Source organism: Perissodus microlepis, chromosome 1, assembly GCF_051167445.1.
Source record: "Perissodus microlepis isolate ML-2025 ecotype Zambia chromosome 1, ASM5116744v1, whole genome shotgun sequence".
Taxonomy (NCBI): domain Eukaryota; kingdom Metazoa; phylum Chordata; class Actinopteri; order Cichliformes; family Cichlidae; genus Perissodus; species Perissodus microlepis.
In genome coordinates, this window is record NC_140461.1 from 38689838 (window position 1) to 38715517 (window position 25680).

The 25680-nt window shown below is 40.3% G+C and overlaps 1 protein-coding gene across 4 annotated transcripts; it reads right to left on the minus strand.

Moving 5' to 3' along the window:
- Window positions 1-9976: 9976 nt before the first annotated feature.
- Window positions 9977-24688, minus strand: minar1 (membrane integral NOTCH2 associated receptor 1). 4 transcript variants are annotated; one of them, XM_084923195.1, is made up of 5 exons: window positions 24206-24673; window positions 21393-22228; window positions 18617-20077; window positions 15280-15543; window positions 9977-13070 (listed from the first exon to the last, which is right to left on the minus strand). In XM_084923195.1, the coding sequence occupies exons 2-5, from the start codon at window positions 22221-22223 to the stop codon at window positions 12873-12875; spliced, it is 2754 nt and encodes a 917-aa protein (XP_084779321.1). In that variant the 5' UTR covers window positions 22224-22228; window positions 24206-24673; the 3' UTR covers window positions 9977-12872. The 4 variants fall into 4 exon arrangements, with proteins under 4 accessions (XP_084779321.1, XP_084779309.1, XP_084779316.1 ...); XM_084923183.1 differs by having other exon boundaries at window positions 21393-22278; XM_084923190.1 differs by having other exon boundaries at window positions 21393-22278; window positions 24216-24672.
- Window positions 24689-25680: the final 992 nt, after the last annotated feature.

Below are 25680 nucleotides of genomic sequence, written 5' to 3' on the forward strand. Positions count from 1 at the left end.
TTGTTTGGAAAACTACAGCCTGTTAAGGAGAAATATAAATTTTGACATTCCTCATTGGAGCTTGTCACAAAGTCTCCAGCAGCTGGGAAACAGAATTGTATGGGGAAAGGCCATAAAAACAGGCAGACAGGAAGACTTAATGATTTGAAAAGGTCACAACATTTTAACTCAGACACAAAAGAGGTAATGGGAGGAGAAGTAGGAGGAAAGGGGGGCGGCAGCACTGCTGCACATTGGTAGCAAGGCACATGAATAGAAATGAAGTAATGTCATCCGCTGGCTTGTATAGCATTGCATAAACCTAAATAGGAATGCCAGCTGTGCACAGACATTACAAAGCATGTTGCATTTAAATTGAATAGCCCCTGAGACAGAGCAGAAATGCTGACACAAATGAATATGGAATAAAGCAAAGGAAGGCTTAAAGTGTGTACTGTTGTATGAACCTGCAGTAATGAAGTAGCTGAACCATTTGGACAGATGAACTGCTTCAGACGCCTACTGCTGAAAGATCACTGGACCAGCCCTTTATCTTCTCAAGGATATTTGAGGGTGCATGGGAGTTTTCCTGTGATAGAAGGAATCCAACACATGCAGCATTACAGGCACTTGAACATTTTCTGTCCAGTGTTTTTTCACTTTTCTGCTTGTACAGTTTGCCAGCTGCCTCTCTCTAGTGCAGCACACCACCCTGCTCTCAGGTCCCAGCATCCTGTTCATACAGGGCAAGCATGTTACAAGAAGGCACATGGGTCAGGTTCCCCTGACAACCCACTGCTCCACCCCTCCCCTGTAGCTGAGCCACAAACCACACCCTGCCACATACCCCCATTGCCCGAGTTAGGCTGGGGAGCCATCTGGCCTCCTGCGAGGGGCACAACCACTGTAGGAGTGTGATCTGAACAGAGGGTGAAAGAGCAGTCCAGGAGGTAATAACAAAGCTAGTCGACCGCCCACTGGATGGTCAGGCACTCCTTTTCCCTGTACCTGGTTTCCTGGTCTCTCTTTCCTGGAGACCAAAATGCCCCCCAACCCTCTGTTCAAGGTGTCAGTCTGCAGAATTAAAAGGAGGGAGAAGTTGGGTGTGTGGAGCTGGCGTTCCCCACAGAGAGCTTCCTTCACCTGCATGAATGCTGCCTGGCACTGCTCTGTCCACCAGACCAGATCTGGGTCACACTTTCGAATCAGACAAGTCAAGGGGCTGGTCAGCTTTGGAAAGTTCGGCATGAACCAGTGGTAATAACAAGCCAGCCCTAAGAACCACATGACCCCACTTTTGGTCTTGGGATGCAGGTCTTCAGCCAATGACTGCGCTCTTCTCCATCTAAGGGTGCACCTGCCCATGTCCCAAGTGGTACCCTAGATACTGTATCTTCCTCTGTCCAACCGCACAGTTCTTCGGATTGGCTGTGAGCCCTGTCTGCCTCAGATAGAAAGCACATACTAGCCCACGAAACCTCTATAAAGGAAGTTGATTAGTTGCCCAGTGCTAACTACCTCAAAGTCCAGGTGTCTTCTCTGCTAACTCTGATATGAAGAAACCTGAGTAGCCTTGCAGGTCCTATCAGTCCCTCCTGTTAACAATAGCTCCCCTATTGTTCGTGGCTCTTATTATTTCTGGGATGCTTTTCGTAGCCTGGACAGCAGGCTTTTATTATGGCTAGGGTAACCTGTAATATATCAGTCAATATCGATTTTATTTTTATAGCACATTTAAAAGCAACAAAGTTGTGCAAAGTGCTTCACAATTAGTTAATAAACAAGAGAAAAGAACAGAAAATCAAATACAGAAAAATAAAATGTGAGCTTAGGCAAAAACCATATATTTAACAGAAAACAAACATAAAACAAGCCTGATGGTACTCAAGCTGAACTTAATGAAAGCCAACATAAAAACGTGAGTTTTAAGACTTGACACCAAGACTGTCTAGATTCGGAAGTACGAACATCAAGTGGCAAGTTGTTCCAGAGTCTAGGCGATGCAACTGCGAAGGCCTGATCTCCTCTACGCTTTAGACTTAGACTTAGAGACTTAGAGCTTTTTATTGTCATTGTGCAGTTTCCTGCACAGCGAAATTGGGTAGCTGGACCACAAAGGTGCTAAAGTAAGAAGAAGAGAAACCAATATACAACGAAGGCGGAAAATAAATAAATAAATAATTAAATAAATAGAATAAAATAAAAAGCAGTGTATATGTATACATATGTGAGTGGAACTATATACATGGTGTATGTGTAGGAAACATTGAAACAGACTGGGACCAAAATAATTGCACATGAGCCAAAAATATTGCAGAGAACATGGAAAGACTGAGATATTGCACATAGATGATCAACAGCAGTGTCAGGGTGGATGTGTTGGGGAAGTCTGTACACACTCTTAGTTTGCATTAAGAGTTCTGACAGCCCGGGAAGAAGCTGTTCTTTGGTCTGTTGGTTTTGCACCTGATGGATCTGAGCCTTTTTCCAGAGGGCAGGGTGTTGAAGAGGTGGTGGTTAGGATGGAGGTGGTCCTTTAATCAAGACCTAGGCTGTAAGACCTCAGGCCCTCAGCACTGAGATCGTATAGTACTTTTTTTTTAGTTATATATGGAGTTTTCTTAAATAACTGAGCGCCATACCATTTAAAACTTAAAGTAAAAGAATCTTAAAATCAATATGATAATGGACAGGGAACCAATGTACATTTGCTAAAACTGGAGTGATGTGTTCATACCTTCTAACAGCTGTTGAAAGACGTGCAGCAGCATTTTGGACTAAGTGTGAGCGATGGAGAGATGAGTGATCAAGACCCAAATAGAGAGAATTACAGTAGTCCAATCTACATGAATATGTTTATCTAGGGCTTTAGAAGAAAGATAAGGCTTCGCTTTGGCAATTTCATGTAACTGATAAAAACTGTTTTTCACAACTGTGGACACTTGCTTCTCTAATTTAAAAGAGTCTATAAAAACCAGCCAAGATGTCTTACATTGTGGGTATGATGACAAGCAAGAGGACCAAAGGTATCAGTTAACTTATCCAAAGATGTATGGCTTCCAAAAACAATAACCTCAGTCTTATTTTCATTTAGGGTAAGAAAAGTCTGTGTTAACCTGTCTTTAACCTTCTAAGACCCGAACTCTTCCACAGCAGCATTTTTAATTTCTCTTTGATATTTGGGCTGATTGGGACCCGATGAATGTAAAAATAAAGAATTACCAGATTTTTTTTAACCTAATTTTTGTTTCTAAGAAAAATGAGAGCCACATATGAGGATATTCTTTTAAATTTTGATAGAACAGTAGCAGCATAATGTCCTCGTTGGTGGATATCAGGCCCTTGTGGAGTAAAATTTTGTATTTTGGACGTCAGGTCCTAGGAGGTTAACAACATATAGACAGATAAACAGAGACTGCAGTGGGACAGAGACATCGGATTTAGGGGAAGTAAATTTGGATGTCATCAGCATAACAGTGAAAGATAATGTTGTATTTTCTGAAAATAGATCTCAAAGGCAGCATGTATAAAGAGAACAGAGTGGGACCGAAAACAGACCACTGTGGCAGACCACAACAAATAGGGGCAGAGGAAGAGGAGTATTTTCCAATAGCAGCAGAAAAAGGCCTTTCTGATAGATATGATTTAAACCAGGATAAAACTGTGCCTTTAAGACCAAAGATCTGTTCAAGTTTTGATAAAATAATATTATGATCAACTGTGTCAAAGACGACATTCAAATCCAAAAGAATTAAAACAGCAGAAGAACCTGAGTCGACAGTTAGAAGAAGATAACTCTTAAAAGTGCCGTCTCAGTACAGTGAGGACATTTAAAACCAGACTGGAACTCTTCACAAATGTCACAACTTTTTCCAGAATTTTGGACATAAAAGAAAGTTTAGAAATTGGCCTGTAGTTAGAAAGAGCATTTGGATCAAGAGTTTGCTTTTTAATAATGGGTTGCACAACAGCATGTTTGAAAGCATCTGGTAATGACAGGGAAGCATTTTAATAGAAGTAAAATACTAGGCCCAATAACGTGAAGAGCTTCCTTGAAAAGGTCAGAGGGAAGAATATCCTGTGGGGAATTAGAAGGTCTTAGGTGATCAATGACTTCCTTTAAGACAAAAAAAAGTCACATGCTCAAACTGCTGAAAAACAGCAGAGCACTTAGCAGGCAGAGGTCAAACACTGCCTGTGAATGTGGAGACCTTAAAGCAGAGTTTTCTGGCTGGCCCATGCCCACACACACATCACCAAAATAAAACTTAAACAATAAACAAGCATGTCTAGCACTCAAACTTCATCTCTGAATTTTATATGTATCAAACTTTGATTTTGATTTAGCTTTGATTAAGAATAAAAATGCTTTATTATTAGGAAATAGACAAAAGCTCTGTGTTAGCAATCTGATCATTTTTAATCACAAAGGCTGAATATTAATACCTTTTACGCTCTCTTAGCTGTGATGTAGCTGTGAACTAAGGCATTTGTTTGATTACTTGAATATAAAAATGTTTGGTTAATATAAATATATGATGTTCAAGTTTGTTACATGATTCCTTCTTGTTGGTTGTATTTGAATCAAAGAAAATTCAGAGCAACTAGATCTATATGTGTTCACCCAATAACAAGCAAGTACTTCAAAACAGTGACTCTGTCATTGCTAATGATTGCGCATGCTCCACACTCCTGAAAAGGGACAAATCAAAGCAAGCGGAAACAGGTTGTTAAGGTTGTTAAGCTAACTAATCTTCAGAGCTACCATTTGCAGAAATACTTTTTTGTATCCCTGATGCCAAGGGTATAGCTATAGACCTGAATGTATTTATTTCTGTAGGAGTGAAGAGTAAATGTTGTTATTAAAGTTTTGTAATTTTATAGTTAACAAAGCTAGCTCAAACGTGTGCTTTGTTGTTTTGTTTTCTAGTTTACTCCAGGTATTTTTTCGCAAGTGAATAATAAAGAGAAAGACTTTGTGTGGAAGCTACTGTTAGCCTCTGTGCTATACCTGAGACTTGGCGGGGACTGTTATGGTCACCAGCTTCAAAGGCCAAAGCCCCCCCTCTGATCCTCCTCCCCCAACCCCTGACAGCAGCGTCACACTAGCAGAGCGGCTCAACAGCTTCTTTGCCTAGCTTGAGACCATCCCTCCCCTGGACCCATCTTTATCACCAGACTGGTTCGCCTTCAGATCCCCCCTGCCATGCCTTCAAACGTTTGCTGAAATGTTGCTACTCTTATGAGTTAGACATCAATGTCTTCATCCAGGATGTGCTGGTCCTCACTTGTTTGTTAGCAATGCACAGGTGTCTGGTCTGAATAGAATAGAATAGAATTCAACTTTATTGTCATTGCACACGTCACAAGTACAAGGCAACGAAGTTCAATGAAATCTGCAGTCACATCTGCTTTAGTTGCAGTTGTTGGGTTCCCTCGCTCAAAACGAGCATAAAAGTTGTAGTGGTGTTTTGCGTTTTTGATGCTCCTCTTTAGCTTAGCCCTGGCTGTATTGTAGGCCTGTGCATCCCTGACCCGAAGGCGTTATTGCGGGTCCAGTTCATCCAAAGCTTCTGGTTGGGGTACATGGTGATCTGTTTCTGGGTGGTGACACTGTCTGTAGTCGTGGAGATGTAGTCCAGTACAGATGAGGTGTACTGGTCCAAGTCTGTGTGGATGAACGTATTCCAGTCTGTGGTTTTGAATTGGAGCACGGCATCTGTCCCCTCTGGCCACACTTTAATTGTCTTCACAGCAGGTTTCACACATTGGATGAGTGGTGAGTACTGAGGTGTGAGGAACAGTGAGAGATGGTCTGTTGTTTGGACCTGAGCTATCCACCAGAGCTCAAATACATGTTTGAAGTCTTGCAGAGGATATTTTGGAATCTTGATGGACACAATTGTCATCCAAGATACATCCTCTCAAAGGCTCTTTCTCACCTGTTTATTAAACAGAATTTTACGCCCTCATTTTCATGTTTTTCTCCACAAATGTCTCTTGTAACCAAAACTACAATCTCAATTCAGGTTAATGTGTCAAACCCACTTGATTAACTTGTTTATTTTTATGTATACAAATACAAAATATTTACCTTACACCAGTCCCTTTTATATACAGTATAACTTGTAACTAAATTCTGGTGCCGTCCAGCTTCCAAAATATGTTTGTGGAGGATTGTTAACACTGTGATTAACCTGCTTATGTTTGCACTACCAGTCAAGAGTTTGGATACATGTTCTCACTGAATGGTTTTTCTTTATTTTTACTACTTTCTAGATGTAGATACATGCTGAAGACATCAAATATACAACAATATATATGTGGCAAAGAAAAAATGGATGAATAACTCTAAATATGTTTTATACTTTAGCCACCCTTTGCTTTGTTGACAGCATTGCAAACCCTTGGCCTTCTTTCAGTGAGCTTCATGATGCAGTCACCTGAAATGGTTTTGACTTCACAGGGGTGCCTTGTCAGGGTTCATTTGTGGAATTTCTTTCTCTTCCTCATCTGAGGGAGCTTTACAGCAGCATACCACACTCAGTGCTACTTCCCCTTTCTGACGACTCTCTGACAATTTCGTATCCAAATTAGTGCAATACTGCAATAAAACAAAACAAAGTCCAAAGTTTATTTCTGTGTTTTTTCACTTTTACTTCACTAAAGATGTTCAATGAGTACTTCAGCTTTTCCCAGAGTGCTTTTAACACAATGAACTATACTTCTTCTTAAGTATAGAATTTCTTTTCTTTTGCCACCTCTGGTCATAGGTTTGCATAAAGTCATCATAAACACAAATATAATAGTAATTTGGGGGCTTTTAATTGTTTATTTGAAGTGTTCTTTTGTGTAGTTCATTTTTCTTTAATTACTTAAAAAAAATCGGATGTACAAGTTAGAATTTATTTAGGATTTTTTCTCTCTCATATGCACAATGTGAAATGTATGTATACAGTCTCAGATATATATACTCGATACCCCCAATAACCTCAACCAGCTTTTGGTAGCCATCAAGAAGCTCCTGGTGCAAATACTTTTTCCATGTCTCATTTCTCATTAATACATATAACTTAATTTATTGACATCTATCATTGGATTTCTTTGCACATGCAGATGGGTTGTTGCCATCATCTGGTGAGAATTTCATTCACATTTTAAACACTGTATAGTGTTGTCTTCCAATTAGTCACTTGTTATTTTGTTTATTAATTGACCAATGAAGGGTTTCTTTCAGTTCAATCTAGCCTGCCTCTCGTTGTCTGTGTTTGGGTCCTCACTAACACTGCACATGGTCTGCAGCATCTACAGATGCTGTAGTGTCTGCCATTTGCATTTAGGTAATCTCAGTCTCTCACTGAACATGCGCTTGTGACTAGCCAGCATGTCATGGACTGGGTGGGAGGTATTGTCCAGCATTGTCCTTAACTTGAACAACATATCCTTATCTTGGACAACAACAAAATGTAAAACTGCCCATTTCTAGCATAGTGGTAACACTACACACCTTGACAAAATGTAGTTAGAGGAAACAAAGAGAGGGAAGGTAGCCAGAACTGAGCGGATTGTGCTATGCTAGGAAAGCTACAACCACCAAGTACCTGCAGAGGGTCAGGCAAGTTCTGAGGAGTCAGCTGAACGGTAAGAACGAGATCCAGGCCATCAACACCTACACACTGCCAGTGGTCACATACCCTGCTGGGATAATAAGCTGGCCAAAGGAGGAGAGGTGGAGATAGAAGCCACCAACATTAAGACAAGGAAGCTCCTGACCATGCATGGAGGGTTTCACCCCAGGTCCGTCACCCTGAGGCTGTACACTTAGCAGAAGGAAGGAGGCTGGGCAATAGTGAGTGTCAGAACCACTGTCCAGTATGACACAACGGACATCCATGAATACATCAGCAAGATGGCCACAACTGACCGTGTGCTAAGTAAATACCTCTGGCAGCAGAAACCCATGAAAGAAGTGGAGCAAGAGGAAGAGCCATAAAGGAAGGCAGGCCCCTGCACAGTATATAACATCAGCAGAAAGAGGAAGTGGCTGACATTTAGAAATCCTACCAGTGGCTGGACAAAGCTGGACTGAAAGACAGCACAGAGGCACTAATCATGGCAGCACAGGAACAAGCTCTGAGCACAAGAGGGCAGAGGTCTACACCAGGTACAGCTTTTGCACAGCCTGCACCCCAGGCAATAGAATCAACGCATTTAATATATCTCTTACACTAAAAGAGCTGCACTATGTCCATTCTATTTCTAAGAATTGTTAATAGTTGTACGTGTTTATAAATTTGTGCAATATTTGTCTGCACGATAGGAAAAATTCCAGCTATGCTGTTAAAGATGGTTAAAAATATATACTGGTGAATTGCAATGGTGCTAATAAAATAGATAAAAATCTGAGAATGAGCTATATCAGCCTTTTTCAAAGTTTCCTCATTTTATGAAGAATGTAGTTTAACTGGTCCCCAGCCTCTTCCTTTTCCAAATGTGAGCCTCAGCCAAATGAAGTTGAGTATCCCTGCTCTACTGTATGTGATTCTGTATGGACTGTTATATGTGAGGGATGTGATTCAGCTTTACCAAGCCTGAAAGCCAAAAGGAAAAGTTTATACCTAATTGTCTGATATTGCCTAGCAGTAGTGAAGTTGTGGAGCTGTTCTGAAAGTCACAATTCAGTTCAATTCCGTTTTATTTACACAGCGCCAAATCACAACAACAGTCGCCTCAAGGAGCTTTTTATTGTAAGGTAAACCCTACGGTAATACATACAGAGAAAAACCTTACAGTCATATGAACGCCAAGCATTGCTAACACCAAAATCATGTATGTATTATTTAAGAATGTCGTAGTGTCTGCCAGTTCCTTTGACTCATTGCTCTACTGTGCCTGTCAATTTCTGGACTAAGTAACAGGTTGAAATCTCTTCCAGTTAAAATAAGTGTGGTGACTGATCCAAAAATAAAGTGAAAAAGGCATTAACAAAAGGAGGGATCGAAATTTGGTCCATATATACAAAATTTATATTAGTATATGAACTACACATTTTGTAGTGTTGAATGTGTGTGTAAAGGTGTGTGTGTATGTGTGCCTGTGCTTTAATTGTGCAATAAATCGCACAGTCCAGCCACCCAGGAATACGTCTGAAATTATGTCAAATCAACAGCAATAACAACAGGAAAAGGCAGATATGTCTATAATAGACATGAAGAGAGAATTAGAAAAAGGCGTTCGACACAGGATCAGCACAGCCATGGAGCGGTGTTCTGGTCACGATAAAGTTGACTTTAACATATAGAGTATCAACTGCAATGACATCATGAGAGCCTCCTTGGACAACTTATTTACTTATTCCTTAGGAAACTGGTCGTTGAAGTCCCTTCCTCTCAGTTCCTGGCTGTGGCTCTTCACCAGTTCTTTTTGTTTCAAATGTTTAAATTTGACCACGATTGGTCTGGGTTTGTGTCAAAGCTGAACAGGTTTTTATCTATAGATTCCAAAATATCGACCATGTCACTGTCTGTGGAGAGAGACCAGTTCTAGGGAGTCTTCCTGGCGGCTTTTCTTTGTGGATGGAGTACCTGTTCTTTTGGAGGGAGTCTGTCTTGTTTGGTTTCCCCATGATGACGCACTCAAAACACTCATCAGTATAAAGCTGTAGACTGTCCAGATCATATGTTGTTATGTTTAAAGCTGCCTGGCAGAAGACTGTTGGTGAAGATTAGTGACAGAAATGTTTTTTGGTGAGTATGTTCAGTATGGCCAAGATTCCCAATGGGTCTCACATTACTACAGTACAGCATCCTATGTAATTCAACTTTGACAGTTCTGCCTCAGCAGAATTTAAAAGATGAGTAAAGGCTGTGTAATTGTGTTGGTGGAAGCACAGCATTTTGACAGGAGGGATAATTTGCTTTTGTGAAAAATTTCCTCTTTAGTGGTGAAGTGTTCTCGGGTATGAATGCAGTGTAGGAATAAGAAAAACACAGATCCATTAACAGTCAGAAGAATTTGTTTTTATTGCAATAATTTTTCAATTAACACTTCAAGCTGGTTCAAATCTCAACAATATTTACAGACTTTCACAGTTTACTGCAGCTCCGAGTTCAAAGCAATAGATAGTAAAAAGAGAGAGAAACACGACACAGTGGGTGCCTGCTTAGAGCTGGGTTTCCAGCAGATTGATATGGTTTGCATTGAGAATCTAAAACACAACCATTTATTTAGAACAAAGTATTTAAGAATGGGGAAACTGATGTCCTGATCACGGACAAAAGTAAAGCAATAGCCAGTCTGCTGAGTAAACACCTATACAGAACATGAATACTGGATATGTTCATTTTGTGTCTCTAAGTAAAAATAAATAGTTTTTTCTTTTCATATTTTACTGAAAGTTTCAATGAAACTGTAAAAGTTGCTATCATGGCAGGCAGTATGGACATGCTTTCAGCACATATTGTGCAGTAATATATTATCTGTCTGCCCGTATGGCTACTTTTAGAGGCCGTGGAAAAAGCCATTCAACGGGTGGATAACATTCAAATTAAGTTTATAGTTTCAAAAAAATGTGAGGGCATTGCATTGGAATGCATTAATTATTAATCCATTTGTGTAATAAATGACTAATATTTTACATATTTACAATAAATTAAATGAACAGAATGTACAGAATTTAAAAAAGTGTAAAGTCAAAAGTAGACTGATAATTTCATCTGTAGTAATATGTATCTGGCAGAATAGCTCGGGTCTAAGACACTGAGTGGAGATCAGTTGCAAAGCAGTTTGGATACGAAGTTGCAATAGATTAGCGAATGTATGTGAATTGTTTCAGTTGAAAATCTGTAATGTAATGTTGTAGTCCAATGAGCACCGACACATAAAATGTGTCGGTGCTCATTGGACTACAACATTACAGCTGTTCTGTTATGTTTACACATTTGGCTTCACTAAAGAAGCTGGTCCAGTTAATAGTCCAACCCATTTAATCCTCTTAGGTGAGTTCGCTAGCTAGGACACTGATGTAGAAATATTCACTGAACAAATGCCTGCAAAGAAATGAACAAAGCCACAGTTTTTTTTTATTTAAAGGACATGTGCTTTTGGCTGGTTACAATTCAGAAAAAGAGGAGGAGACTGCAGCAACATTCAAATTTAATTCTCATTCTTCACAAGTAGGCTAAAAGTTATCAATACATTCACATTGGCTGTACAGTCATACTGTACATAGTCATACATCTACTTTGGAGTATAACTGTACTTAGGCTAAAGGACATACATATTTCTATTTAGAAAAATGTGTAGCATAAATGTCATTACTCAAAATGCTTGTTTTTATTGATAAAGATAAATTCTCACAACTAGATAATTAATCAAAAAATAACTTTGAACAAAATAAAGTACAGTAATCATATGAAAAATAAAAAATATATACCCTATCATAAGTTGCTATATGTTGGCTAAAATTACAACAGTTTTGTTATCATGTGCTGTAGTTGTTTAAGATGGACAATTACATCAACTACCTTCCATCTAGCATTACAATGAACTAGAATTGTTAATATAGATAGATAGATAGATAGATAGTAGGGGCGCAACGATACACATAATTCACGGTTCGGTTCGGTTCGATACTTTGGTGTCACGGTTCGATATTTTTTCGATACAAAAAAAAGTGTTCATGCTTTTTTAATTTGTCATTTATTAAAATTATAAATATATATTTTAACTCAAACGTACAGTTTTTAAATTTAATGTTGCTGAAACAACAAAGTAATAAAAAATAAATCTATCTGATCGAGAAATCACTCATCTTTGGAAAAGAGAGTTTATTACAGAGAAACGTCTCTTTCCAAAATAAAAGCTATACTATACGCTTCTTCTGGGCTATATTCTCAGCAGCATATTAAACATATCAGGTCCCCATAAGGAGAATCCTGTGCTAACGGCTGTCTAAATGACTCGGGTAAAGTTTGTAGCATGCGTGCTTGTTGTTTTTGTCTGCTTCCACTTGTCTTTGCACTAGGATGATGTCGGAGTAAATGTGCAGTCATATTCGTTGTGTTCCCACTAGTGCTGTCAGCGTTAATCTGAAATGACGTTAATGCCACAACACGGCAAATCTCCGTTAACGAGCTACCACGGATCGCCCCGTGCGTGGGGCTGGACGGCCAACACGTTAACGAGCTAACTGCGCTAACGCACTAGTTCCCACCCATGTAATTGAGCATTGCGTGGCACATCCAACATACTGTTTTACTTTTGTCCATGACGCGCTTACCTTCAGGGTCATACTTCACATGAAAACCAAAACAGTTCCAAACGCCAGATCTGAATGAGGGTGGGGGAGGTTCAATTTGCCATGTTGCAACGAGCTTAGCTTCTGTCTTGCTAGCTTGTGCTGAGCTCAGTGGATCTGCGCTCGACAGTCCAAGCGGAGTAGTCGAGCGCAGATCCACTGAGCGCTGAACACAGACAGCATCGTCAGAAGAAAAGTTGATAAAATAAATTAAAAATGTTGTATTGTTCGATACATATGCGAACCGAACCGAAAGCACTGTATCGAACGGTTCAATATCGATACGAATATCGTTGCACCCCTAATAGATAGATAGATAGACAGATAGATAGATAGATAGATAGATAGATAGATAGATAGATAGATAGATATTATGCACTTGCTGATTTTATAACCTTAATATTTCTACATTGGCAATACTCCCAGATGTAAACACCATAAAAACAAAAAAAAACAACAAAACAAAACAATGTAAAGTCGTACATTCTCATGCTGTCACTCAGTTTTATTTTGCACTTACTGGTCCACAAAAAGAAAACACCTACAGGTAGAAGTATAACATCCATTGTGCATGGCTACCACCTTTCTCATTTATTCATGATTTCATGGTGCAAATTGGAACAACAATAACCAGGATCACAGTGCAAGTAGCAGCTGCAATCAGTGCTCCAATCTTACACACCTTGGCCCTCCTAAATTCTGCCTCTTTCCTCTTGAGCAACGAGTCATAGCCTGGGGTGTAGATGTCCTCCATCCAGTACTCCAGATTATTGGGGTTTAACGACTCCTGGGTCTGATGAAAGACACAAAGACTATAAATAACAATTAGGGATTTTTTCCATTTGGCTTTAAAAAAAACCCAACATTTTTTAATTAAATGCCGTGTTGAGGCTGTTATTTTTAGCATCTGCATGGATGTTAAAATCACCCACAATAATTATTTTATTGTGAGTGAGAAGTCAGACAGAAACTCTGTGTGAGGTCCAGGTGGACCATCGATGGTAACAAAGCTGGGGTGGAGGAGGCTGAGCATCAGGCTTTCAGAGGAGTCTCTAATGATCCTGGTATCCAGAGCTTCCAGTAGGCTTATTACTATAAAAGTCTGAATGAATAGTGAAAAGCTCATATTCTTTAAATTACTTAAAGAGTGAAATTATGTATTTTAAATGTCTAAACTCAAGAATTTCAAATGAATAACCAGAATATCTGTTGTGTGTGTATGCGTGTGTTTGTGTGTGCGCATGCGTGTGTCTGTGCATGTATACGTGTGTGTCTGTTAGTGTAAGTGAGTGAAAGTGGGGAATTGTTATCAAATGAGCAGGAAAAAAAGTTTTCAATCTTTAACTATTTTATGGGTTTTATTTTAAAACTCTCTGTGTGTTTGAGGGGAGATAAACTATGTATGATATCAAAATCATCTGTCATTACCATACATTTAAATTCACCACCCATTGCTAGTCCTCCGCCTCCTCATGAATTACAGCTTCCACCTGCTCACCTCATTCGCCCGGACTACCCACCGGAACCACCACAGAGACCCCACTCTCAAAGTGTTCACCAGTGAGTTGGATAAGTGTTGCTGGATAACCACAGTCTCCCTTATGAAGAGATTCTTTGAAAGTTTCGAAGTGTGTTTGATAAGGGCTCCACTTCACAGGCAGCAGCTCATCGTCTATTGAACCCATGTAAAGTATGGTGATGCTCACTACAGTCAGTGCTTTCTCCAAGCCGCTCATTTCGTTGCCCTTCCTCCACTGCCCACAGCAGTGGAAACCGTTCAGTTCCTCACAGATCACATTTTCCACCTCCATGGGATCCCTCTCGACATAGTCTCCGACCACAGCCCCCAGTTCACCTCCCAGGAAGGAATTCTGCTTGGCACTCGACACAAAGGTCATCCTCATACCAATGACCAGACAGAATAGGTCAATCAGGAGCTGGAATTCCAACCGGACCATGCAGCTTGCCTGGTTGGAATACGCCCAAAACTGCATGACCTGCTGGTCAACTGGTCTGCTACCTTTTGAGGCCTCCATAGGTTACCAACTTCCACTCTGGAAGACCACCCAAGCAGCCTTCCTTTGGACGAAGGAGCAAAATAAATGGCTGCCTGACTGGAACGGGACTACTGCACTTCCCTGTACTCGTCCACCTCGGCCTTACACAGAGTTTGTCTGATTTCTCAGACTTTTTATCTGATTTAGTGCTCAGCTCAGATAAAACAATTATTGTGGATGATTTTAACATCCACGTAGATGCTAAAAATGACAGTCACTCTCTCTCTTTCTGGTAATCGCACGGAACAAATCAATTTTTGCCTGTTCAAAGCACAGCACACACCTCTTTTTCTGGGTCACCCCTGGGTACGATAAAAAAACCCTGTATTAACTATGACAAGGATTGTATCTCCGGTTGGAGTAATAGCTGCCTTAAGTGTGCCCCTCTATACGTCCAAAGTTGCAAGACCTCCTCGTGTATGGTCTTAATTAATTTATTTGTCAAAGTACTGTCCTTGGTGCTGAAGACTGAAGAAGTCACTTGATGAGTGACCAAATGTTTCTCCCGCTGGAAACGCTACATCCAGATGAACAGAATCAACTTTTTGGGACTTGGTGCTGAATATTAATGGCCAGGATTCTTGGCTCCTATTGGACAATATCATTGTGTGATTGTATTACAAAACAAAACAAAAATTAGATACTTTAAACTCCAACAGATTTCATTACCCACTACTTCTTGTTGCTTTTGGTGGGATTGAAGTGAAATGGTTTCAATAATACATGCATATTTTTGTGAAGATTTTAAGTGATAAGTATGTAAAACACAAACTATATGAGATAGAAGACAGAATTTAATGAGGTGAGTGGAGAAAAATGCTCAGTGGATCATAGAAGGACCCCCAGAAGCCTGAATCTACAGCAGCATGACTAGGGTATGGTTCAGAAATTAAGTTGCTCGACATTTAATAATATGCAATATGTATGCAGAGCCCAGAACTGTACCTGCAGGTCAAGAGCAGTGAGCTGCTTTTCCTTCTTTCCTGAATTGCGTTTGTATTCCTCAATGGTCCAGGATGGCTGGCCACGTATCCCAGCTGATGGACTGGTGAGCCTTACATCAGCGTACAGAGAGCTGTCTTTCATATGGGCCTTGACAGAAGGGTTGAAGTGATGCGGTGAAAAAACCTGCTCAGTCAGGTAGGAATCCTTTGATTGTTTTTGGAGTCGTTGCACTTGGGGGAGCTCATATTGACGCTTTCGATCTGTCTAAGAAAACAGTGATGGATAAACACAGCAGATTTTAATCACTGCAGAAAAATATTTACAACCATCTCACAGATATATCATTACGTCCAGATACTTTCAGCACTACTTATGTTCTTTTAAACTTGTTCCTGAGTTAACTTCAATATTCACTCCCTCCAAATGATCAATTTTTAGACACCATTCCTACAAGAATGCTCAGAAAAGTCCTATTCACTTTTCAATTAAATTCAATTTTATTTATAAAGCACCAAATCACCTCATGGTGCTTTATACTGTACGGGCATGACCCCACGATAATACAAAGACAACAGAAAACCCCAACAATCACTTGATCCCCCTTTGAGCAAGTGCTTAGGCAACAGTGGAAAGGAAAAACCCAGCTACACACACACACACACACACACACACACACACACATACCCAAGAAACACCTGATTCCAGGTCTCTCTTGGAAATTAGATTTTTAATCTCAATGAGATTTTTACCTGGCTGAATAAAGGACTAATAATACCCACGAACCCACTAATGACACACAAAGACACACACGCACACACTGACAATCCCCCCGGCGGTGCGGTAAGGAGACGTCCCTCTGAAAAAGCAAGCCAGGACGCAGCCACAGCGCCCCACAAACGACCTGTAGACCCCCGTACCTGGCAGAGTGTGACACAGTGTGCTGTGGAGTGTGAGTGTATATACGGGATGACTATTACTGTATGAAAACTAGAGTGCTGTTGGGTGGGGGACGTGACACAAACACCCCACTGCTGAACAGTAGTACTTACACCCATCCCCCAGCCGATGAGAAGAACTTTAAATTGTATTCTGGATTTAACAGGAAGCCAATGAAGAAAAGCCAAAATCTGCTCTCTTTCTAGTCCCTGTCAGGACTCTTGCTGCAGCATTTTGGATCAATTGAAGGTTTTTCAGGGAGTTTTTAGGACGTCCTCATAATAACAAATTACAGTAGTCTAGCCTAGAAGTAATGCAATAATATGAATCCTACAAAAATTAATACTTCAGTTTTGAATATGATTAGTCTATCTCTATTAACAGGCTGCATACTACAGGCTTTTAAGCTGGCAGTAAACCATTGCATAAAAAGCCATCACTTGACCCAGCATCTTAGCTGATTATAGACCAATCTCTAACCTTCCTTTCTCAAAAAATCTCAAAAATTCTTGAAAGAGTACTTGTAAATCAGCCAAACTGATAATCAGAAGAAATGGTATATCAGAAAAGTTTCCCAATTCTTAGTTTCCAAATTATAGAACAGAAACAGCAACAGTAAAGCATACACATTCTAACGAGCTACGGTGGCATTACCTTACTCTGCAGCAGCACTGTGAGGAATCTTGGAGTCATTTTTTAACCAGGATATGTCCTTCACTGTGCATATTAAACGAATATGTGGGGTTGCTTTCTTGTATTTGTGCAATATCTCTAAAATTAAAAAAACATCCTAACTCAGAGTGATGCTGAAAAACCTTCATGGGAGAATTCGAGGCTATATGAAAACCTTTCAGGTGATTTGAAATGCTGCAGGCAAAGTACTGACAGTGACTAGAAAGAGAGAGCAAATGTCTCTAATGCTGGCTTCTCTTTATTGGCTACCTGTTAAATCCAAAATCGAATTTAAAATGTTTCTCCTCATACAAATTCTTGAATAATGAGGCCACATCTAATGTTAAGGACTTCATAGTAACATATCACATCACCATATCATAGTACCTACACCCTGCCAGTGACCAGATAATCAGCTGGCCAAAGGTGGAGACAGAAGACCCTGACATCAAGTGGCTGGACGAAGATGGACTGAAAGACAGCTAAGAAGCACTGATCATGGCAGCACAGGAACAGGCTCTAAACACAAGATCCACAGAGGCTGGGGTCTACCACACCAGGCAAGACCCCAAAGATGTGCAACATAACTGGGTGGCCAAAATAATATACAGGAACATCTGTGGTGTTTCCTGGAAGTCCCAAGGTCAAAATGGGACACGTCCTCTAGTGTGGTTGAGAATGACAGAGCTAAGATCATGTGAGACTTACAGATACAGACACACAAACTGGTGATGGCTAACCAACTGGACATTGTAATGGTGAACAAGCTGAGGAAGACAGTGATCGATGTAGCTATCCTGAGTGATAGCAACATCAGGAAAAAGGAACATGAGCAGCTCAAGAAGCACCAAGAGCTGAGAGATGGCAGCTTCTTCCTCTGCAGCTCTGGCATACGTTCTGTATTCTGTTTCCAGTCCACTTACTATCAAGTCATTCATACGGGTATACTGCAATAGCAACTTCTGTTGTTTGGAGATATTAGAAAACTCTCCTGACATACAATATAGAGATTTCTTAATCCCCTCGATCTCATCCTCAGAGACTCTACCCATCTTAGTCGGTCTGTCTTCTGCAAAAATGGCTACGGTACTACTGAAAATTCAATCTGTTCTTCCTGGAGGCTAATAAGGAAGCCTGGTCCTGGGCTATTGAAGCCTGGTTGTGGCCTGGTGGCTGAGCTTGGTGACTGCTGGAGGATCCTGGGCCTGATGTTGGATAAGAAGGCCTGACTCACGGTCTCTGCTCTGATTCATGCCAAAGGTGTTCCATCAGTTAGAGGTCTGTCCAGGCCAATCAGATGTTTCTACACCAGGGTCACCAGTAAGACACAACACACAAGCTTGTTAAGGTGACCAAAATGCAGCCATGACTAAAACAATGACTGGTTTCTTATACTAACTCCAGTTCAGCATAATGCATGATCTAACCACCATTAAGACATTACCTTCACAAGAAGAATGACAGATGCAAATAAAAATGTGCATTTGGTTAAGTAGACGAATATCAGCAGTTATATTTATAAACCTACTGCCCCGATATTTCGTCTGATCATACAAGTGATAACTCCAGGACACAATATACATTCCAGATTGTTTCCCTTTAAAAACTCTGTCATGCTTTGTGAATACAATGTAAAATGATTCCATATAATCTACAAGTGGCATGCAAAATTCTTGTTACTGAATTTGTGTTTCTTTATACAAACACACACACTAACACACACACATACCTCTTTAACCTTCCGATGCCTATCCTTGTCTCTGTCCTCAGGGTGACAGGAGTAGGACACAGTCCCCCGGTCCTGTAGAGAGTTGGTTATGCTAGCAACCTTCGACTCGGTTGCCATGGGCTCCTCGTTGAGTGAACAGGAAGACCTTCTGAATAGCATGCCTTTCTTCACAGCCTTAATCCCAAGAGTGTTGCTATTACTCCCATCTGAGCAACACCACTCTCCAACATATCCATTGTCTGTTTTCACATTGTGACCAGTGGTGTTGCACTGGTAAACATGAGGTGAAAGAGCAGTACTGTTGAAATGTGGATGTGGGTAGGGTTGAGCCTTTGTCGGTGTGGCATTGGACCTGGATGATGATGATGATGCTTTCTCCCCATGCCTCCCATTGGCCTCAGGCTCCTGGATCTTTTCATCCAGTTTGTTGAGCTTGGAAAGTACCTGGGATATTTCACTGCGAACCCCCGACAGAGACTCCAACTTCTTCTCAATCTCACCAATTCTCCTCACAAGCTTACACACGCTTGTTTTGAGCTCATCATCAGTGTTTTCAAGTGAATGGAACAGGCGGTCTACCTTAGACTTGGCTAATTTGACTGTGTTGCATTCAGGGGAGCTGTCACCTTCTGACTTTAATGTTACCTGAGAGAGAGACCCATTACTATTGTAACATGATGACTGAACAACACCCAGAGAGTCACAAACACTCATATCATCCAGAAAACGAAAAATATCACTTATGTCATCACTAATGACCTCACACTCCTCAACTGAGCGTTTCAAACCGTGTCTTTCGCTGTCGTTATACTTAGATTGGTATTCTTTTAGCTTCTTCTGTTCAATCCGCTCAGTTTGTGTTCCAACACTAGAGGCGCTTTCCCCTTCTTGAAAGGATGCATTCTTCGTATTTTTGTCCCCAAACCTTTTAGCTACGTCTCCATTGTCCAGACCTCCGGGTCCCCTACCCATCAGTGATATATCCTTGGGTTTTATTTCAGTACTTTTCTTTGCAAAGCCAGGTGACGCTGATACCTTTTGCATCGGGGTGTGAAAATATTGCTCACTCTCAGTGGTAATAATGTTACACTGATGGTTTTCTTTGAGTGGTCTGCTGCTTTGAAAAATCCTTTCTGAAACAGGAGGACCCTCTTCTGCGTTGAGACTGAGGCTCTTCATGGGCCATACTGGCTGTTTCCCTGCTTTGTTAATGTGCTTCTTGCTACTAACACACTCAGAGACGGTGGTTGGACCAAAATAAGTTGACACCTGTAAGTCATCCAGGCTCTCATGCTTCACCCTCCGTCTGTCCTGTAGTGGGGAGTTAAGTGGCGGTTCAAAGTATGGGTTGCTGTAGGGCAGTTCGAAGCTACGGTTGAAGAAGGTAGCAGGCTTACGTAACTCCCTATTGTGGTAACCTTCAGCAGCCTTACTGCCCTGTTTGCACTCACTGGTGATGACCTGCAACAATAACCAAGACAAAGATGGAGTTGGCTTAAAGGCACAATAATGCAGCAATTATTAATCATAACTCGGGGATTAAGAAAGTTTAGAATTATGAAATAACACAATACTACAGAGAAATTTGGGCAATAACTGATTTATAAAATACAAATGGACTAATTTGATCTTCGGTGTAGAGAATCTAGTCACCTCATCCATTATGTTACTATTTTTTAGCACATCAATCAACTTTAATTACAAGACAATAGAGGTGTCAGGAACATCTGTATCAATAAACTGTACAAAACCATATACAAAACATTTTTATTATACTATGTGTGTGTTTTTGACAGGACATTGAATCTTTAATTCATGTTTAGTTTATTTAGAATATTTGGGATGTGAGATTATTAAGATAACACTATTATTCACTAAATCAAAGCAGGTATTGATAATAGTGTGAGAAAATAAGTATAATATTAAAACACTCTTGTGTGTGTTGTACACAAGGTGCCACTTTAGCTCAGTGGGTGAGCAGGGAACCACATGCCACATGAGCAGCCCAGGTGTAAGTATGACCTGTGGCCTTGTGCTGCATGTCCACCCACTCTCCCACTTTCCTGTCTGTCTTTACTGGTTCACAATTCTAAAAGAAGCAAAACATTTTTGACACGGTCAGTTCAGGGAGCCAGCATATGATTAAGGGTCGCAAAGGGATATTAGGCATATTCTTTATAATTGGTCTGTTCAGAATATGGAGGCTTAGGTTAGCACTTGTTGTTTTTGTGACAATGAATATTTTATTGGGTGGCTGTTACATTTCCTGACACCAGCTGTATTTGTCAGTGTGAGGAATGTTTACTTTGCTAAAGCAGAAGAGTCGAAAGTGAGGAGAAATACTTGTGGTGTCATATCATAGTATTGTGTTCTTTGGCCATCAAACTAGTGAGCAGCAAACCACATTATCAAGGCCACCGGCCTGTGGGTCACACTTTAAGAACCTTGTATTATTGTTTTTTTTTTCATCGCTGCATTTCAGAGGACATAAATAAAATGCCCATAACATTGCCTTCAAATGTTTAAAAATGTTTTAAAGTTTGTTTTACATATATGTTTATGTGTTTGTGTGCATTTTTGTGTGTCTACAAACACGAGTTAGGGTATAATTTAGTATATTTCAATTGTGAATCTCCAATAGACTATTCAATTCAAATGAAACTCAAATTTCCATTTCGTTTACTAAACTTGTGTACCATCTCATATGTCACCTGGCCGTCTCCCTATAGACATCTCTCTCAGTAATTCCTTTCAACAGCACCCTAAAAACACAAACCTGTGGTGAAAAAGCCACAAAGTTGTGAAAATCCTTCTTAAAATCGTTTCTCTTCTGGATGCAAGTGTGAAGAGAGAAGGGCTCTGGATGTCCCATGTTCTGCAGGGACTCCTGGTCAGTGGTGGACTCAGTGTCTATGTCCATAGGAAAGTAGGTGCTCTGCATTTCACAAGGTGGTGATGGTGGACTGCTGCTAGAGTACTGAGGCAGATGATGCAGCTTGTCCAGAGAGCCTGCTCTACATTTCATGTCTTTCCTCATGCCCAGGAGGAAGTTTGGTCCTGAGGAGACAAGAAAGCGCTGCCGGCTGTTGCAATCAGAGGAATTAGCACAGGGAGGGGCGTTCTGAGCCACAGGATGCTGTTGAGAGTGGTGGCGATGGCGCCCTTCCCTGGGGTGATCCATGTGCTCATAACCGATCGCCCTGTCACAGTCCTGATACTTAAGGTGATCACTGTCAGACCTGCAGAACTCCACTGACTGACTCTTGTGAAATGTGGCTCTTTGAACTATAGGAAGCTTATCTTTGGCTATTCCTCCATTCATGTGGATCAAATTGAACATGGTGACAATGTCCGCTGCAACCATGAGCTTTTTGGACAGCGGGTCCTCAGTGGAACAGCGCATCTTGTCCTTGAAGAGGGTGGCTGGGAAGGCAGGGTCCAGGCAGGCTGTGTGGAAGAGCAGACTGCGGAGCTTGGCCAAGTGCACCAAGTCAAAGCGAGCACACAGAGACTTGCACAGGTCCTGGTAGGACATGGTGGTGTGCTTGGTGTCCAACTCTTCCAGGATCCGAACCAGGAACAGAGAATACTCTGGGAGGGAGTCCATGGCTGCTGGATGGCAGGAAGAAAGAATAGGTTCTTCCTCAGGACAGGCTTGACACCTGGAAACAACACAGTCAAATTCATTCTGTGCTAATCTGGTTTTCTGTGAAATAAGACATATAACAGAATCAAACAGACACAATGCAGACAGGCCACAGTCACAACAACGAATATAATGGACGAAAAAGTTAACACAATTCCTTCCTATCCAACTGATAACCTACATTCTGACAATAACAGCAACAGTGACATATCCGTCAAAATAAATAAATAAATACAAATCAACATTTCACATTTTTAGTTGTATTCAGGGGCGGATCTACTGCGGTGGCAACTAATCTCTTGTCATCCTTGTGCCATCGTAGTTTTGCATATGACAGTGTTGTCTATTACAGTGAGATTTTAGATTTCAACACTGTAGAAATGGAATGAAGGTGTGCGGTATTAACCCTCTGGGGTCTACGGACACGTCATCGCCTCCAAATCACATGACCAATTTAAGATGCAGACTGACGGAGTCGTCATTTCAATTTCAATTTCCTTTGACAGTTCAGACTTCAAACTATATAGTAGTTTTTAAATTGTGTTAATACGCCATGTAAAAACAGAGTTATGGTTAAAAAGATATATATAGACAATGCTTTTTTCTGAATACTATCGTCACGTTTTGTGCAAGAAGAAATTGTAAAAACTGCATTTTCTAAGGACAGCACAAAACAACAACATGAACAACAACAACAAAACGTCACTAACCCTAACCATGTTGACCTTAGGAAGGTGAGAGAGTTTTGGGAGTGACGATGGTGAGAGCAAGTGAGCGAGGAAGAGGAGACATCAACAGTGTGTTTTGAGATTTGAGAGATTTGTGACATTTAGCGAGTTTGGAGTGTACAGTTAGTGTATACTGTAGTCATTGTTTTGTTTTGTGTGACACTGAGGGCACTGCTGGATGTCACAGTTGCTGCCAAAAAGTCACCAAAGGCAGATTGCAGTGTAAACGCTGTCTCCAGGTGGAAAACAGGAGGAGTGATACACTTCCTGTTGTCACACCTGCAGGTTTCAGGAGTGTGATGTGCTCCTCTGTCTTGTGGTGGACAGAAACTATTTTTTGGAGTAGCACAAATAATTTGTGTGGCATCTTATTGTGACACCTGATTGTTGTGTAATTTTAGTTTTAGTAGTAGGCTCAAATAGTTGTTATATAAACACCTGAGGCATTGGCTGCATCTTTAGAAAAATAGTTGTTTATAACTTTATTGTATGCAAAAATTGTGCATACGTTTTTAAAATTCACAGTTTTCGCTAAACATGTTTGTGGTTTTTACAGTAACAAAATACAACTTTCTTCTACTCAGATTTTGTGTTTTTTTTGTGTGATTTTAGATTATTGTGCCAATACTATACTATGACAGTATGCCAATGAAAACATAACTGTAAATTCAGATTGTGCTGAAATAAAATATACCACACAAGACAAGGTAAATAATTTTTAAAGGTGAAATACAAAGGTAAAATGAAAAGCAGTCAAAAATGGCCAGTTATATCCTGGCCCTCAATAAATTATGACAAATTAGGTTTAAATTTCAGGTGAAAAATCTTTTCATGACAGTGCAGATTTTGTGTAAATGTAACCTTGTAACCACGTGGTTATTTCTAATTTAACTAAACCACCTCATGTTGTGTAGATTTCTGAATTTTGTACTTGTTGGGCTATGTTTATTTATTATACAGGCTATACAGTACATAAAATCTACATTCGCTTGTTTTATGTAACTGATATTTTCCATTTGTTTGGGCTAAAGAAAATAAGAACCTATGAAACGTGTATATTTACTGCATTTGACGTATTTTAACCATATATAATGCATATTACAGAATGTATGTAAAGAAATTGCTTTGATTTTGCCACCCCATTTGATTCCTATGCCACCCTAAGAAAATTTCTTTAGAGCCGCCCCTGGTTGTATTTGTACAAAAATCACTTACACGGACTCACTGTGAACAGAGCTGAGAATCATCTGATCAGCTGGGTGCGGGATCGAAACAGCACGTCGCTCGTTAGAGAGCCAAAAAACGGGAAAATGAATGGAGGATCATCTGGATGTGAATCCGCAGCGCGCACCCCGCAGCATCCAAACAACGCCTTCAGCCCGTTACATTATCCGCCAGCCTACAGAGGAGCAAACCAAACCAAACCCCACATGCATGACCACAGCTAACTGTGAACACAACGACATTTAGTGTCCCGGTTGGTTTAGACGTTAAACACAGATCCACGCTCCTGCCCACGCAGAGCGGGCTGTAGTGAATCCATTGACCTACGTTTTCCCTCCTGGTTTACTGCTGACTACAGCTGTGATTCTGTCGCGAAGGGCCTGGGTGGAAATTTAAACTGCCTGCTGTGCGAAGACTGAGTACTATCAAATTAACTGGACACCAACAGCACTGATTTCCGCTTTCAGAGGAAAAGCTTGAGAAGTAACACAAAAACAAAAAAACGTCTTCACTTAGAAGCAACAATTCTGATCAGCAGCAAGAGTTGCATCAGCAGTTTGATTTATCTTATTGCTTTCCAGCAATGTCATTGGTGTTTTTAATGCATTCATCTATTTGTTTGTTTGTTTGCATTTCAGTTTAACTTTGCTTAATTATAGCAGATTTTATCTGACAGAGAGACCCCATCTTTACAGTATTTAATCGCTTCCTTCATGTTGTTTTGCAGTAACAACATGTAACTGTAGTACCCGAAGAACCGCGTTGAAAAGATTCGGGCATTTATTTTGAAGGCGGAGAGTCGTATTTCCGTTCACAGACTGGGTAATGCTGTGGGGTCGCTGCGGTTTTTGTTTCTACTCAGAATGATGTAACTACACTTAGCATCCGACACGATATGCCGTCTGCGATCTCACACGCGCTATTATTTCACAGGATGCTACACTTGACATCTGTGACTGCTGACCAGTAATCAGTGTAGAAAAATTAATAAATATACAAACAAAAGTGTCATACATATCTCATTATTATTGAGAAATAGTGCGTTTAGGTTGTTTGGGGTTGTTTGTTGCTGTTTTGATTTTAAATCAGTGGTCTCACACTAACTTTTATTCCTTAACCATATGCAGTGTGCATTTGATCTGCAGTGGGCTGGTCCAGTAAAACCATTGTACATAACCAATAAACATGAAGCATGCTTGAACAGGAAAATAAATAATATGTATTTTGTGCCATCAATATGCAGTGATCGACATTAGGGTTTGATTAGCACGTAATGTTAAAAACTAAAGTTCTTGTTACATTTAGTGAGCTATTTTAACTCTATTCTATATTTGAAGTATTTATAAATGTACAAATATTTTTACTTCCTCTGAATTTTCTTTATTTAAATTAGTTTGTACCTTTTAAGATGTCAGTAAGCATAAAATCATCTATTTATTTAAGCTTTTTGCTATTTATGGAGGACA

Bases quoted from the DNA above. Each gene is read 5' to 3' on its own strand.
- minar1 (XM_084923183.1), bottom strand. From the start codon at position 24,237: ATGATTCTCAGCTCTGTTCACAGTGAGTCCGT. The intron at 20,078-21,392 runs GTTTGTGTTTTT...TTATTGTTGCAG, and splicing joins TTGTGGCTTTTTCACCACAG to GTCATCACCAGTGAGTGCAA. The intron at 15,544-18,616 runs GTATGTGTGTGT...CTGTTTTCTTAG, and splicing joins GGCATCGGAAGGTTAAAGAG to ACAGATCGAAAGCGTCAATA.